General features: G+C 43.0%; 2 protein-coding genes and 1 long non-coding RNA gene across 4 annotated transcripts in view; all 3 read left to right on the forward strand.

Moving 5' to 3' along the window:
• Positions 1 to 11,870, forward strand: part of LOC139969931 (snake venom 5'-nucleotidase-like) — a 74,859-nt gene extending 62,989 nt beyond the window's left edge. Inside the window, exons 7-8 of the mRNA XM_071975351.1 lie at positions 11,267 to 11,422; positions 11,726 to 11,870. Coding sequence (XP_071831452.1) covers positions 11,267 to 11,422; positions 11,726 to 11,772 — 203 coding nt within the window. The 3' untranslated portion in view covers positions 11,773 to 11,870. The remainder of the gene's footprint in view (positions 1 to 11,266; positions 11,423 to 11,725) is intronic.
• LOC139969929 (uncharacterized) lies at positions 645 to 10,084 on the forward strand. Of its 2 annotated transcripts, XM_071975345.1 has the most exons (3): positions 645 to 1,113; positions 1,884 to 2,538; positions 7,454 to 10,084. In XM_071975345.1, exons 2-3 carry the CDS (start codon positions 2,007 to 2,009, stop codon positions 8,116 to 8,118), a joined length of 1,197 nt encoding a protein of 398 aa, XP_071831446.1. In that variant the 5' UTR covers positions 645 to 1,113; positions 1,884 to 2,006; the 3' UTR covers positions 8,119 to 10,084. The 2 variants fall into 2 exon arrangements, with proteins under 2 accessions (XP_071831446.1, XP_071831445.1); XM_071975344.1 differs by having other exon boundaries at positions 645 to 2,538.
• Positions 11,871 to 13,037: 1,167 nt separating the features above from the next.
• On the forward strand, positions 13,038 to 17,404 carry LOC139969948 (uncharacterized). The gene is made up of 2 exons (XR_011793839.1): positions 13,038 to 13,278; positions 14,077 to 17,404. It is a non-coding gene; the product is annotated as an uncharacterized lncRNA (long non-coding RNA).
• The last annotated feature ends 472 nt before the right edge of the window (positions 17,405 to 17,876 follow it).

The raw sequence follows: 17,876 nt of genomic DNA on the forward strand, positions 1-17,876 counted from the left end.
ATTTGCAATAACGATACCATGAATGTTATGACTTGACTTAATAAAGAGCAGTAAATATCTCAGAGCAAGTGATGAATAGATAAGGGCTAAGAGGGCACCCTTGACGGACACCCCCGGCGACTCTAAAATACTCGGAAAGATATCCTATACAAGATGAGACATTACTGTTAAGAGGTCTGACCCACGATCTGAAATCATTGTCAAAGTTAAAATAAGTAAGGGTATGTTGAATAAATTCCCAATCGAGTCGGTCGAATGCCCTCTAGTAATCCAAGAAAATAAGTGCCCCGGAATATCATTTCATCACATTAATTGATAAGATCTAAGATTAATGTAATATTTCACCTATAAAACGTCCTTTAAGTAATTCGGATGGTTTCATTACTACTAACGACGGGCAGCGGCTTACTTTATGAACTAAATTAACTACACAGCAATGGTGAGTTGGACCTAATTAGGATTGCTAAAGGGGTGGGGTGGGGGGGGGGTGAGTTCTGACACTTGTGGTTAACTTGTTGACTCTACCGTTACGATCGATGAATCTAAATACGTCACTTGTAATTGACGTCACCCGAAAACTCGTGAATGGCATCAAAGGATTGCGTAATTAAGAATGATCCATCAAATATAACTTTAAAAATCCATATTGATCCTGTTACAAAAATAGGTGACATTTTTGTTTAATCATAATTATATTGTAGTGCTTAATAAGCTACCGTAGATTACGGCTGTTAAGCGTCATGGCGATGAGTGCACATGAAGGCCTCGTGGGCCGGAAGTTGAGCTTCCGCTACTATTGTTTAACTTTGTTCAGTAACTTCCTGACACGTGCTGTGTGAAAGTTACGGCCAGCCTGCACTGATACGCAGGGTTAAGACAGACCTGTTTTTGCAGCCGAAGAGAAAGGATCTTTATCAAAGTGGTCGTTATATATATAGATTAGAATTAGAATCGTCAAGTTGTGATTGAACTTTTGTCGTTTGTATAGTCAGTCAATTTCTCTGTGTTCGATTTGGGTAAACCAACTGTTAGTTAGCCCTAATAACTTTATATTCTGGAGTCGTTGTGCACCGTCGCCGTAGAAGTTTTGCCGTGAATCTAACAGGGCCTAGAGTAAGTACCAGTAATCAACCTATATATATATAAATCGGTCGTATAGAGACCAGACGTTGAACACCTAAATTAACGGTGACATTAATCAGGCAGAGTGTAACTCGACATCTGTCTGGCTGGGGGTTAAATTATTCCGTATCAAGGGGGAAATTACATTTATTTCTGCTGGTATTCGGGACCTAACGGGAGGGCCTCTTTCATTTTTACGGAACCACATATTTTAGCTGCTGTTATATTCTAGATGTAGGGACCATCTTTCCACCCCATACCCGCGGAATTGTCGGTAATTCGCCTAACAGCGGAACACAGGGCTATTCCGCCTACCCGCGGAATTGACGGCATTCCGCCTAACAGCGGAACAGAGGGTATTCCGCCTAACAGCGGAACAGAGGGTATTCCGCCTACCCGCGGAATTGACGGTATTCCGCCTAACAGCGGAACAGAGGGTATTCCGCCTACCCGCGGAATTGAGTGGATTCCGCCGAACAACGGAAAGGAGGCTCGTTCCGCCTATTTTTTGGAATATACTATTATACTGGTTTCTGGCGGAATTAGGAATATTCCGCAGGTCATATACTGGGACTCTACACCTGACTAGTTGTCATTAGGGTCCTACATTGTGTTGCATTGATGTTCCTTCATATATATGCTTAATAAATGTATTCAGATGTTCATTTAATGCCCGTAGCATGAAACTGAAAGCAAGTCGTGTTGTAAATAGATTGTTTATACCTACGACCTTGTGTGCCTGAGTATTTATTTCAGAACAGAACTCCGTTCCAGTGATCCCAGACTCCAGTCGAGACCTGATCTCACACCACGGACGAGGTAGCGTTACATTGGTGGCAGCGGTGGGATAAACGTGCCTTGCAGTTGTGTGTGAGGTTGGAGAGATGCCAGGAACTAATCCTTTCAACGACTCTGTGAGCAGTGATCGAGGCTGGATCCTGCAAGATGAAGTCCGCTCTGAGGGAAGCTCTGTGGGTTCAGCAGCTGAGGGAAGGCAACGAGGAATTCAGCTTATGCAGTTCGACGATATACCCAGCTCTGTGCAGATGGGGGGAGGCCACAACCCAACCGAACGAGGGCCGAATAGACTGGTCGAGGAAGGACGACTGTTTACGGATGGGACACCCCAGGACATCCGACGTAGGGATACTTCCGACCTAGGAGGTGCAAGGGTGGAGAGACTACTAAACGAGAGGGATGTATTCACCGACGGAACTACCCGGGCACCGCAAAGCAACAGTGGCAACGAATACGGACACAGGATTACTGATGACAATGGATCCCAGCGGTACTTCCATAGTAGAGGTGACGGTAGAGCAAACGCAGCTCCAACACGGCACAGCCGTAATCCGTTTTACGAAGCCCCGATGCCAGTTTCTGACCGTGTGGTGGTCGAAGAGTCCAAACAAATGCCGGGTAAGTACCAAGTGCCGGTAAGTACTTTTCCTCCAAATTCCTACTGGAACGCGCCCCGGATACCAAGTGGCTCTAACCAACGTGTCCAAGTACCAACCTACGATGGCACTTCCCCTCTGAAGGACTATTTAGTGCAGTTCGAACTGATCGCCGAACTTAACGGATGGGATGAATTCACCCAGGCACTACAGCTGGCTGCTAGTCTGCGAGGCCCGGCGAATGCTGTGTTGGCAGATTTGGAGCCCAGAAGAAGGAGGGAATTCGGTTTGCTGGTCGATGCCTTGGAACACCGTTTTGGACGTAGGAACCAGACGGAACTTTTCAAGGCGATGCTACGGAATAGGAGCAGGCAACCAAGCGAGACCCTACCGGAAATGGCGCACGATATCAAACGACTATTAAGCCGTGCTTATCCCGACGCGTCATTGGAAATGAAGGAGACGCTGGCGAAAGACTTCTTCATTGATGCTCTCGGCGACAGTGATGTGAAGTGGAAAGTCTATCAGGCTCGCCCAATGGACTTGGATGACGCTTTGACAGTTGCGGTAGAGCTTGAAGCATTTGGTCTGGCAGAGTCAAAGAAATTGAACCGAAAACTTGGCGTTCGGACAATTGGCGAAAGACAGGACACTAAATCTGGGTCCGGGGAAATAAAAGATCTCACAGAGACGATATCAGCCGCCCTAGCGAAAGGATTTGAGGAGCTAACCGAGCGCCTGACGAAGATGCAGAAACCAACAAAAGTCTGGCAAGGTGACAAGAAGAAACCAAATGATGGCAAGTGCTGGGGGTGTGGTGAATTAGGACACTATCGTCGTGACTGTCCCCACGAGCAGGAGGGAAAGACTACCACTGGGGAGAATATTAAACAGGGAAACGAACATTAGCCAGTTTCGTTGGGCAGAGGCTGGCTGGAAGATCTGACGTGCCCGATGTACGAATAAGTGGGAAGGCCTGGTCAACGGGAGGGAAGGGACTCTATGTGAGGGGAAATCTTGCAGGTGTTCCTCTAGATTTTCTAGTGGACACTGGAGCTGATATCACCATAGTACGCCCGGAGATCTACCAGAAGCTGTCTGGATCGAACAGGCCTGAACTTGAAGAGGTTTTCGTTGAGATGAGAGTAGCGGACGGCAGACCGTTAGTCTTCCAAGGCAAGGGGATGTTTCAACTTGAGATCAATGGGCTAAAGGTCGAACACGAAGTATGGGTGGCAAGCATTGACACAGATGGTCTCTTGGGATACGAGTTCTTGCAGAAGTTTCGCTGTACAATTGACGCTGGCCTGGGTCGGCTGACCATAGGGTCGCGACATGAAACAGAAACCAAGGAGGAGTTTGGCTGTTTTAGGGTTGCTGTGGCGGAAACCTGCGTGGTAGCGGCCGGCAGCGAGAAAATTGTGACAGGAAGACCTGTAGAAGAGCATCGTTACAAGGGCGCGGGAGTCATCGAAGCTGACGAGAAATTCACGAAGCGACATGAGGTGATGTTAGCCAATGTAGTAGTGGATTCTTCAAACGATGTGATGCCACTAAGAGTGTTCAATCCAAGTGAAAGGCCGATAACTATTTACCAAGGAACTATGGTGGGTTCGTGTTATGCGGTAAACGTACTTGGAGGGGAAGACAACATTGGGCTAGATTGCCATGACGCGAAGAGAGATGGGGACGTCGAGAATTCGCCATCGGGAGCTGACTTTGGGGAATTGGCAGAACACGTGCAGGATCTCGCTAAGAGGAGTTGCAATGGCTTAGACGTTATGCAGCGTAGGAGAGTCACCAAACTTCTGAAGGATTTCGCTGACGTGTTTGCCAAGTCTCCAGATGATCTCGGACGAACTACTTTAGCAAAGCACCGTATAGACACCGGGGGTGCTAAACCCGTTCGACAGGCGGCCAGACGACTCCCACCTACTAGGAAAGAGGAAGCGACTACCGAAGTGAAACGGATGTTACGTCAAGATATTATAGAACCATCCTCAAGCTCATGGTCATCCCCTGTTGTTTTGGTCAAGAAGGGTGATGGCAGCACCAGGTTTTGTGTGGATTATCGAAGGCTTAACGAGGTCACGACGAAAGATTCGTTTCCACTTCCAAGGATAGATGACTCCTTAGATACACTGGCTGGCTCGAAGTGGTTTTCGACACTGGATCTTGCAAGTGGATACTGGCAGGTCGAAGTCCACGAAGACGACCGGTACAAGACAGCATTTGTTACCCATGGAGGGTTGTATCAATTCAAAGTTTTACCCTTTGGACTATGCAACGCCCCCGCGACCTTTGAGAGGTTGATGGAGAGGGTGTTAAGGGGGTTACAATGGCAAACCTGTCTCCTATACCTGGATGATATCATTGTGTATGGAAATTCGTTTGATAAAGCTGTAAACAGACTTTCTGAAGTATTAACGAGATTACGAGAAGCCGGGTTAAAGCTTTCGGCGAAGAAATGTCATTTGTTCCGAACCCAAGTAACCTACCTGGGTCACATTGTCTCGCAGGATGGAATATCTCCCGATCCTAGAAAAATCGAATCCGTAACTGAATGGCCAACCCCCTCATCAGTGAAACACGTACGTAGCTTCGTGGGACTATGTTCTTATTACAGACGGTTTATCCGAGGCTTTGCCGAGATCTGTTCTCCACTTCACAAATTGACCGAGAAGGATAAGAAGTTTGCATGGACCGAGGAATGCGAGAGAGCTTTCCGAACGTTGAAACGTTCACTCACCACTGCCCCAGTACTGGGTTACCCTGACGAGACCGGTTTGTTCATTCTGGATACTGACGCCTGCGATGTTGGAATCGGAGGGGTTCTTTCGCAACGCTTGGAAGGAAGCTCGGAAGAAACCGTTGTAGCTTATTTCAGCAAGACCTTGTCAAAGTCCGAAAGACGTTACTGTGTTACCCGGAAGGAGCTACTTGCTGTTGTCTCCTCGGTGAAACATTTCCACCACTATCTGTATGGTAGAAAATTCCTGATTCGAACCGACCACGGAGCGTTACGTTGGTTGACGAACTTTCGTAACCCCGAAGGTCAGGTTGCCAGGTGGCTAGAAGTCCTGTTGACCTACGACTTCGACATACGACATCGACCGGGCAAGCAACACGGGAACGCTGATGCGTTGTCAAGGCGTCCTTGCGGAGATTGCAAACATTGTGAACGAGCCGAGGCCAAGGAAGCTGAGCAGGACGACGATTATCGCATCGTAGGTTGCAATTTAGAGAAGGTATATATTTCTCCTTTTCCGGGAGTGGACGGAGACCCTAAGCTGGTAGTGGAAAACAGTGCGTCAACAAGACAGAGGAGCGATTTGGAGACAGCTCCACCGGAGGTCCAGAGCGTGAAGAAGGCAGAACAGGCCCCGGAGGACACACCTGAGGAGGGAGCGAATCTGGACTCTGGGGGACGAGGCCAAAAGCCCGCTTGGTTTCACAGATGGTCCGATGTCGAGTTGAGAGAGATGCAAATAGCTGACAAGGACATAGGGCCTATCCTACTGTGGAAGGAGGTGCAGGACTCAAGACCTGATTGGGCACAGATTACTGCTGGTAGTCCTACACTGAAGAATTATTGGAACCAGTGGGACCGGCTGGATCTTAAGGAAGGTGTGCTTTATCGGCGATTTGAGTCTAGTGACGGCATGTCAGTACTTCTCCAGTTGGTGGCACCAAGAAGAATCCAAGAGGAAATTCTATATAGTACACATAACCACAGACTCTCAGGTCACCTGATGACGAAGAAGACAATTGAGAGGATCCGGGATACTTTCTATTGGAGCGGCTACCGGCGCCATGTCGAGAAGTGGTGCCGAAGCTGTGATGTCTGCGCTGCACGGAAGGGTCCGAACAAGAAGTTAAAGTCCGAACTACAGACCTACGGAACCGGACATACTCTACAACGCTGTGCTATGGATATTTTGGGACCTCTTCCAAAGTCAAGCGGAGGGAATCGTTACGTACTTATCGTTTCGGACTACTTCACCAAGTGGACTGAGGCATATGCGATGGCCAACATGGAAGCAGAGACAGTTGCCACTTTACTAGTAGAAGAATTTATATGCCGTTTTGGGGTTCCAGAAGAGCTACACACCGACCAGGGTCGTCAATTCGAATCGGAACTGTTCCAGCATATGTGCAGAATGCTTGACATCGGGAAGACGCGAACAACACCATTTCATCCTCAGTCAGATGGAATGGTGGAGAGATTTAACCGTACCTTGGAAGCCATGCTTTCTACCGTTGTATCCAGAAACCAAAAGGACTGGGATACCTGGCTTCCCTACACAATGATGGCTTACCGGTCAGCGCAACATGAGAGTACGGGATTCTCTCCAGCAGAACTAATGTTTGGTCGTTCCATTGGTTTGCCCCTTGTAACCCAGCCCCCAGATGATGGATCAAATGATGCAGTAAAGTCCCCTTCTAAGTACGCCTTAGGGTTGGAGAACAAACTCCAAGAAACCCATGCGCTGGCTCGTGATAAGTTAAAGATTTCAAGGGAAAAGCAAAAGAAATACCACGATCGTACCGCATCTATGTCCTTTCTTGAGCCTGGGGATATAATATGGTTAAGGAACACCACTCGGGAGGTTGGGCTTTCACCCAAACTGCAAAGACGTTGGGATGGGCCTGGTCGAGTCCTTAAACGCATCTCTGATGTCGTTTATAGGATACAAATGAGTTCTAGAGGTAAACCTCGGGTTGTCCACCGTGATCGGTTAAAGGAATATGTAGGTGAGGACCCTCCCCTTTGGTTATTGCAGCCGATCAAAGATCAACCGAAACCTAAGATGGTGGGAACCCTGGTAGAACTGGGTCGATAAATCACAATGGGACTGGACAGCGGGGAAAGTTAATTTCATGTTTTCATTTCATACTTCTGAATCGCTAACGATGCATCCTTATTGTTCTTGCAGAAATGTCCGAACAGTACGAAACTGAGTACAGATGCAAGGTTTGCAGAAAACTCTACGTTAACATTCCTGACCTTGAGCGACATGTGCAGGACAAGCACAGGAGTAAGCGGCACAAGTGCCTCCATTGCGATTATGGCAGCAACAAAAAAATAGACGTGGAGCGACACACACAGAGCAGACATCCACTGAGGGATGACGAGGGGAGGGGAGGCAAGAGGGCAAAGTCAGCAGAAGACGTCTCTTCGAAGGCAAAGGAAGGGGCTAAGACTGGGGGTTCCTCATCGACCTCGGACACCTCGGTTCCCGGACACAGCCGGAGGGAGAAAGAGCCTGCCGAGTCACGGTCACCCCCTAGGCCATGCCGCCGTCTTCAGGGATTACCGGTCCTGGACGAACTGCTGGGATCTCCAGTAACGGACCTGGATGGGGAAGTCGCTCTGGACCGACCACCTCCAACACCCCGTGTCACCCCTGGGAGACCGACGGAGGCGTCTGACCCGACCGCGCGGGAAATCGTGCGACAGGCGAGACGGGACGCCAATATCCAGGAAGGCGAGGAAGTGAATACCGAACCGAGCTTACGGGAGCGCGTGTCCACAGTGGTGCTGCCCGATGGGAGAATATTCGTTACGATAGAGAAGTTTGGTCCCTCCTCCGGCAATTAATCTACATATTGTTTTTATAATGTTTTTTTGTTTTGGTTACTGTGTGGGTCGACCGTCGGGGACAGTGACAGCTCTCTGGTTGATGTCACCTCGGTGAATCCCAGATCTGTCCAATCGTCGTGGATCACTCACATAATTTTGCACGATTTAACCTAGGTATATGTGTTAGGCTTGGGATATAAAAAAAAATAAAAATAAAAAAAAATAAAATAAAAAAATGTTTTATCTGGTTGAGTTCACTTCGGTGGGTCCCAGACCTACTTCAAGTCGTTTCATTCATTGGTAGTATTGTTTTTAAGTGTTTTGATATTGTTGTATTCAAGATAGCCTGTCTATGGTATATTAGTGTTTGCAACCGCAGGATTGTTCAATTGTAGTTGTATTCCACATCACACCCTGGGTGTATTAGAGTGGTTTGATGAAGTATATATATCTTTTTGTAAATATATAATTTTTTTTAGTAGAGTGGTGGATGGCGGAATTGGGGGTATTCCGCTCAGGCGGAAGCGGAATTCGGGAAAATCCGCTCTCTGCGTTAAGGGAGCAAGGTTTCAAGTTCTGATAGATATGGCCAACCGGATGGCCTGGGATGATTATTCTAAAGTTGCATTCTATGTTGCTTGACATTGCTTCATGTTTTATTATTATTGTTATTATGAATATACCGGATATGTATTACGTGTACAAGTGCACTTCATGTTTAATGTCGGTACATAATTTTGTTCACTATTATTCAGTTTTATTGTAATGCGGGGACGCATTTGTAACTAGGTAGGGGAGAGTGTTACAAAAATAGGTGACATTTTTGTTTAATCATAATTATATTGTAGTGCTTAATAAGCTACCGTAGATTACGGCTGTTAAGCGTCATGGCGATGAGTGCACATGAAGGCCTCGTGGGCCGGAAGTTGAGCTTCCGCTACTATTGTTTAACTTTGTTCAGTAACTTCCTGACACGTGCTGTGTGAAAGTTACGGCCAGCCTGCACTGATACGCAGGGTTAAGACAGACCTGTTTTTGCAGCCGAAGAGAAAGGATCTTTATCAAAGTGGTCGTTATATATATAGATTAGAATTAGAATCGTCAAGTTGTGATTGAACTTTTGTCGTTTGTATAGTCAGTCAATTTCTCTGTGTTCGATTTGGGTAAACCAACTGTTAGTTAGCCCTAATAACTTTATATTCTGGAGTCGTTGTGCACCGTCGCCGTAGAAGTTTTGCCGTGAATCTAACAGGGCCTAGAGTAAGTACCAGTAATCAACCTATATATATATAAATCGGTCGTATAGAGACCAGACGTTGAACACCTAAATTAACGGTGACATTAATCAGGCAGAGTGTAACTCGACATCTGTCTGGCTGGGGGTTAAATTATTCCGTATCAAGGGGGAAATTACATTTATTTCTGCTGGTATTCGGGACCTAACGGGAGGGCCTCTTTCATTTTTACGGAACCACATATTTTAGCTGCTGTTATATTCTAGATGTAGGGACCATCTTTCCACCCCATACCCGCGGAATTGTCGGTAATTCGCCTAACAGCGGAACACAGGGCTATTCCGCCTACCCGCGGAATTGACGGCATTCCGCCTAACAGCGGAACAGAGGGTATTCCGCCTAACAGCGGAACAGAGGGTATTCCGCCTACCCGCGGAATTGACGGTATTCCGCCTAACAGCGGAACAGAGGGTATTCCGCCTACCCGCGGAATTGAGTGGATTCCGCCGAACAACGGAAAGGAGGCTCGTTCCGCCTATTTTTTGGAATATACTATTATACTGGTTTCTGGCGGAATTAGGAATATTCCGCAGGTCATATACTGGGACTCTACACCTGACTAGTTGTCATTAGGGTCCTACATTGTGTTGCATTGATGTTCCTTCATATATATGCTTAATAAATGTATTCAGATGTTCATTTAATGCCCGTAGCATGAAACTGAAAGCAAGTCGTGTTGTAAATAGATTGTTTATACCTACGACCTTGTGTGCCTGAGTATTTATTTCAGAACAGAACTCCGTTCCAGTGATCCCAGACTCCAGTCGAGACCTGATCTCACACCACGGACGAGGTAGCGTTACAATCCCTTTTCATTAATCCCTATTTATGACCTAGAACGAAAGCCATATCAACCGAACATGTCTTAACCTATTTTCTTATACTTTCTTCATACTTTCTTCATACTTCATACTTTCACACTTTCTAATACTTTCTTATAAGTTCTTCAACAATTTTTTTTACTGATCAATAGTCTGCGTTAAAAATGAGGATGTTACTCCAGAAGAGCATCACGAGTTTATTGGAAGGGGAATAGATGACAATAAATACTGTACATGATCAGGTTATTATGTTGGTGCAAGCTATTTATTAAACGTAGGCTAGTGCGGCCTTCGGTTATATCTGAGGTCGCCATTACAGTCTAAGGATTTGAAACCTTTTGATTGTCACAGCGAAGTGAAAGCGCGCACTCGACTACAAATTGCATAAGACGGTATCATCGTTATTAGTGTGGTCATTATATACGGCTTCTAATTATAGCAAGGCGCAGGGGCGGATCCAGGATTTGAAAAAGAGGGGTGTGGCCCTGGGGTCGTTGAAGCAAACTCCAATGTAAAGGGGGAGAGGGTCGTTAACCAGGAGGGGGGGGGGGGTGGGTGGGGCAGGAGGAGGGGGTAGGACTGAAAAATATATAACCTCTGGACCCACTGAATGCACGTCTGGTAAATCTTAAACAAGACTATAGGTTGACACTAATTATTCAGTTAAAGCTATATATGTAGGTTGTAACAAGCCATGTAATTATACACGCAAAATTGGGTCATTCTCAGTCTGATTAAGATTTTTAAGTGGTTGTTATCATTTGATTACTCCAATTAGCAATCTAATAACCGTTTTAAAACAGAGTATTGTTTTTGTTCGAAAATTTAGTGAAATGTTTTGAATTAATTGACATTGAATTTAATCATTCCTATTGTGATTTTTCTGAAAGAAAACCGGTGTCGCAGTTCACAGCTATTTCTTCAAGTGTTTCAATTCATTTTGAACTTTAGTAACAGTAGTTTGTTAGTTACAAGTGCCCGGATATCCCCCCCCCCCTAAAATAAAAAGAACAAAGAACATTGAGTTTCATTACTTTCTACGTCACGCAGGTTCCATCATTGTGGGTGACGTCACAGCTGTACTTCCGTTCCAAGGGACCTTTGGCCTTTTCGATTTAGAAGGTCGCTACTTACTTGAAGCACTAGAGAACTCCGTTTACCATTACGGTGATGCATCTCTATCTGGGAGATTCCTACAAATGTCAGGTAATAAATATATCGAGATTTTAAGCCAACTTTTACTTAGAAACTTGTATTACTTCTGCCTTTTGTCAGTGACGTAACTAATGTTCATCCTGCAAGACATATACAATGATATTTCGCTAAAGATCAAATTTATTCACATATACACTCATAACTATGGTACCCCTGCATCCCAACAGCAGACTCCCCCCTCCCCCTCCAACACTTCCCCAAACAGCACCCTGGTCCCCCCTGAAAAGGATGAAAAATAGGGATGACAAACATGTTTGTTTTCTTTTTCTTTCTGTATGTACTTATTCTCTGTAGGTATACTTGTGACGTATAACTTGTTTCTTCACCCGGAAATCGAGTAGTATCCGCTGAAGTTCGATGTACCGAGTGTTCAGTCCCTGATTATGAACCACTGGACGTTGAGAAAACTTATAGAATTGTAGCGCCCTCTTTTATTGTTGGTGGCGGGGACGGATACACAATGATAGCTGACAATGTACAGAATCTTGTCACAGGTTAGTGTTAGTCGATGCAAATACGTCTAGCTTTGAAAACTCGATCGTTACCACTTCTCCTCTCCCTTCCCTTTTCATCCATACTCATCCTCTTCCTACAAAAGAGGGGGTGGCAAGAGAGTGACGAATATCCCCAAAACACAAGTTGTGCTTTTGTACTTTTTTGTATTATACGAAATGTCACCTAAGGTGGAGCCTGAGTACGAAAAATCAACAAGTTGATTTTCTTCAATGCCAGTCCTTATACTTGCTGTAATTAAGTCAGCTTTTGTGACTGCCACTATCACAAAAACGTTCATAATTAGCATAAGGTATAGCCTATACAATTTCTTGTTTTATAGACATTTACTGATTAGAAAAATGAAAATACTATAAAAATTGTTTTGGGGGTTTGATTTCTTTTAGGAAACCTTGATTCCGGTGTCCTGGCTACGTTCATCAGTAAGCATTCGCCAATTCTTCAAGGAATATATATATATATATATATATATATATATTAGAAAAGATAAGGACAACATTTAATGCCTTTAAATCCAAGAGTGATTAAAATCACGTTAGTCTACCGTAAGCCACAGACTGCTCAAAGTGCTTGAAACCGGAAAGGAAAGCCGTATCCCTATTGAGACCATGACAGTGTGAACGTACTTTAAGGATCAATTCGACTTCCTTCAAGTTTCTTTTATTATGGTTAGACAAATTACCCAGGATAATGGCGAACTTAAGACAGACGATATTGTGTTGTGGAAGATTAAAATGTTCAGCCACTGGAAAACTGGTTTTGTTGAGTCTGATTGTGCTTTTGTGATTATTAAGTCGTAAACGATATATATATATATATATATATATATATATATATATATATATATATATATATATATATATATATATATATATATATATATATATATATATATATATATATATTTATATATTTATATATTGATTATTCTTGCAGGCTATAATTTTATAATAATGGTAGTTTTGGGAACATGGCCCAAGGAGCAGTGAAACAAGTTATTTTGATTTTGATTCTTTTCTAAACATACGGGAACTTTCTAACGGGTTCCTTTTCAGTACTAAATTAAAGAAAGCTACTCTTTCATTGCCACAAATGTCTTATCATGATAAAGGACTAATCTTAAGGCGTTAATAATCAACCTTTGATCTGATCATATTGTTGACACTGTATTCTTATTGCATGTTACTTCTTTGTAAATATTGATGTAGTAGCGTGAACAGTACTGTTACAATATACAGTTGTGTGAACGAACTAACAGAACCAAAAGCTGTGTCTGAATTTCATTATATTTTTTTTGTCAACACGGCTATTCCATAATTGATCAACATTTGAAGGTAAGTATGCTTTGACTTTTAGCATAGCTTTTATCGTCAGTACTATTTCCTACAGGAAAACTCAATTATATCGAACAAGAAATCTCAATGATATCGAGCAGGAAATCTCAGAAAAATTACAATTCTACCTCTTTAACGGTTGATATCGATATTTTGGATAAAATGTGAGGTATTTCAATCAATCATCTTTGAAAAGCTAAACTTCTGCGATGTATATGATATCATTCTTCTCCTATTTATCAAAAGAGTAGCACTGCTATATAGACTTACAAAAATAGAATATTACTTTAATGAAGTTCTCGATTTTACACATATCTGGTAAAACTTTTATTTCGATGTAAGATTAAACGTCTTCTAAAACTGTATAATTCAACGGAATCCAGTTGTTTCAGTCAATTATATGAAAACAATCTTTGTGTAGGCTATATACTCGTACTGGTCTTGAAGCCTCCTCATAGACAATGTCTCCTTCATCGATATTAAGGAACTTTAAGGAAAAGGACAAACAGACTTGTAACTTGTAAAAGCTGCTTCTTTGAATTACTGTATATACATACGCTAGCTATTTCCTCATATGTTGCCGTTAAGCATAGGCAGGATAGGACGATATCCTATCATAAAAGGGTATACGTGCTCAGAGCATAATCCAAGTCATTAAACAGCTTACATAGTTCTTGCTTGTGTCGATAGTGTACAATGATATGTCTCATTTTGAGAATCATAATACAAAAAGCAAACAAAATAAGGAAAAGAATTGGCTTCAGTAATCCTCATTTCATTTATTTTTTATTTTTAAAGAAAGGATAATTTCTACGTATTCAATCATGTACCACCGCATAGTTAGAATGGCTGCCCGACATCAGGACAAGAGGGTACAGAATATTCGAGACTTGGCTCCTGGTGATCACGTGGTTCTATATCGATGGATTTTTCATCCACGATGTCACATGATAGTCACGGAAATCGACGAAAACAACAACAAAATGACGGTTATAAGATTTACTTATCAAGACGGTGTTATCGAACATACCATACCTTTCAAGACACCCGTGTTCAAGGTTATCCATGAATATCCCCAATATGGTCCTGATGAGGTCATTTCTCGCGCAAGGGATCACAATATGCCAAGTCAGGTATACGACCTGCTACATTTTAACTGCAAGCATTTCGCTTTTTGGTGTAAAACTGGTGTAATCCCACGTGAAGTTTAGACTGTTATCCAAACTCACTAAAGAAGAAAAGCCTGACAAAATAAATGAATGCAATCATTATAGAATTGTTAGTATTCGGTAGGTTTAGATTAAGCATCTTTGATGAGAAGTGTATTTTTTAGTTAAACCAATCGGTGGCCTGGCTTGTGCAGCTGGAGGGGGAGGGGTTATCACCAGATTGAACTTGCTACTCCCCACTGACGGTGGATGTAGTGGCAATGTCTGATATACCTCCAGGTATCCCTCTACCCTTTACTCGATAACGTCACTGATCATGAGCTATAAAACCCATCATCCATGTTTTGTTTAGCAAATTTGTGGCGGTGGTAAACTAATGTATTATTTTCGTCTTTATACTAAGTAAATATTTGACAATTGACTGTGATGTTCAATATCTGTATCATAGACGATGTATGCTTTTTTTTTTATTTGCAAGCATTTAGTTTCACTTTGCCACTCAAACTGATATAAGGGCAGCCAAAGTCCGATAACCTACCATTACGCCGTCGGACTTTTTTTGTGACGTGAATGCCATACTATTATGTAGGTTTACTTTCAATGTGATTTGGAATCCACATAAATATACTTAAAATATGTGTAACCAACAGGTGCTTGTTGACAGTTTTATTTTATATTTTGGAGTACTTTGTTGCTTCAATGTATTTATATACGGATTATTATATCATTGTTTAACTGCTTACTTTACTGTCTTATAAACCAATCTCTGATACATGACATTAGATTATGGCTAGGCTGTACTGTGTGAACATGTGTACATGCCTATAGGGTTATCGCTAGGGTGTACTGTGTGAACATGTGTACATGCCTATAGGGTTATCGCTAGGGTGTACTGTGTGAACATGTGTACTGGATAGGTTTATCGTTAGGTTGTGCTGTGTGAACATGTGCACATGCCTAGCCGCCAAGATTTATCGCTAGGGTGTATTGTGTCAACATGTGTACTGGCTAGGTTTATCGCCAGGGTGTTCTGTGTGAACATGTGTACTAGTTAGGGTTATCGCTAAGGTGTACTACTTGTGTACTGGCTAGGTTTATACAGGGCCGGATTTAGACATGTGGAGGCCCGTGGGCAACCTTCAGTGGTGGAGGCCCCCCCTCCAGTGATCGCCGTCCTGGGGGAGGTGTGTAAGGGGAAGGGTATTGGATTTTTTCCCAATAATTAAGGGTTCTTGGATGCGAAATGGTGCAGAATTTTTTATTTCTGAAGTAAATTTTGTGATTTCTGAAGAATTTTCATTACGGTGTGTAGGCCTGTTTGAAATAGGAGGCTAGTATTTTCGTCGACGCCCGGGCGCTTTATTTCTATTTTTCAGGACGGTTGTGGGCAATTTGGGTTTTCTGGAAACTGCAAAATGTTTTCAAAATCAAGGTTAGGGTTAGAATATCAGGTCAGGGTCCATTATAAGGGGATGTGGAGCATTTTCTTTCATAATCCGACTTCAAAAATGACTAAAGTTATCTAGAAATTGGGTTCTGGAGAAAGGGGGTGTTGTCACATTTCCAAGAATTTGATCGGCCTGCATATGCTAATTATCCCAGAAAACTGAAAAAAAAACTCACACCCCGGGCCTAAACTTGCTTTTAGCTGGACTGGACTAACATGATTCATGACGAACCTGTTAATGCCAATTGCCAACTGCCCAGACGCGCACGGGCCTGTGTATGTGTGTGTAGAGGGGGTGAGAAGACAGTTGTTTCATCATTGCACATGAAAAGAATCAATTAGCAATACCTGTCTGAAATCTAGCGGGAGGTGATGACAGGCGCACTGTCAGGGTGTGCTGAAATGTTTCGACCAAAACCATTAACCTAGTTCTAAAGAAAATAGACGTTGAGATTGATGACTTTGGATATTAGGCCAATCATGTTTGTCTGCCGACGTGTGATTTGCAATAACGGGAAAACAACCACTGAGCTGTTTCTACCATTCACAAAGAGATACAATTAAAATTGAACATGACTTCAAGCGTATGCATGGCGTAAGCCGCGCGCAATATGATTTTGATTGATGATATTTGTCAGCCTACACTTAATTTTTTTTCTTCAAATTTCCCCTTATATATATTTTTTCATGAAGTAGGCCTATGTGGAGGCCCCTTGTTGTGGAGGCCCGTGGGCAGCTGCCCACGTTGCCCATTGGTAAATCCGGCCCTGGGTTTATAGCTAGGGTGTACTGCACGTGTACTGGCTAGGTTTATCGCTAGGGTGTTCTATACATGTTTACTGGCTCGGTTTATCACTATTAGGGTATACTAAAGAAAGGAGGTTCTACAAGGAAGAACACTGCAGCATGCAGTATGGTGATTACGTCTCCTACACATTTATGAGGTGGAAATTGGTCATGGCAACAGTGCAGGGGATTGTGGGAAATTTGACCAATTAAGTTAAGTATTTATTTTTTTGCAATATCTTGGGAGTTCTAATAGGAGAGCTTTGTCTGTTACTGATAAACTCGTGGAGAGAGGAAGGTGAAATTGGCGGTCGCTGTTTAATACCTTATATTGGAACAAACAAACAGGATATTGCCCCCACCGCTTACTCAGAAGTCTATTGGAGCGCCAGCCCGTACCCACAAATAAAAATTATTATCCATCTTGGAGAATTGCAGAATACCCCGCAACTCACTCACTCAGGAACGACAATACATTGTCGATTATAGGTACTTCCGGTCATAACCTGTGAGATCCAAGAGTTGCGGGGTATTCTGCAATTAGGCAAATGTGATTTCATTTGTGAGGTGGCCACCATATTATTGTGTTTAATATATATTATTTAAGTTTGGATAATCTAATGTTATGTTGTATCTCATGCTGTTGGCCGAGAGTTGGAAATTCATTGTATTTTGTTTATTAATATCCTGTAAAATGTTCATATTATAATTTCCTTTCCTTAAAGTTGGTGTGTTTGTATTCTTTTCGGGTATCTTCATGTGTTGCCAATCAAATTCAACCCCACGGTCCAACATTTTAACAGACCTTTTCCTGTAAAGCAAGTCATTTGCGTGCTTTACCCATTAAACTTAATAAGCGGCTGTGTTCTGCCTTAGCAGATCAACTTCTTTAAAAGTTAAAGCCGGCTCCATCATAAATTTATGATTATAGTTTTGTGCGAGAAGACATATGACCAGTAGTTGTAAGTTGACGAGGTCACCAGTTTCTATCCTCACCACCAATTCCAATTCAGCACAAACACTTAGTCTGTAAATACTTTAAAATGTTCACTTTCATAGCACGAAAGATCGCAAACAGTTGCTAAGAGCCTATACATTATGAGTATCCCATTCACTACTCGAACCCCTAATAATAATAATAATAATAATAATAATAATAATAATAATAATAATAATAATAATAATAATAATAATAA

Source organism: Apostichopus japonicus, chromosome 7 (assembly GCF_037975245.1).
Source record: "Apostichopus japonicus isolate 1M-3 chromosome 7, ASM3797524v1, whole genome shotgun sequence".
NCBI lineage: Eukaryota > Metazoa > Echinodermata > Holothuroidea > Aspidochirotida > Stichopodidae > Apostichopus > Apostichopus japonicus.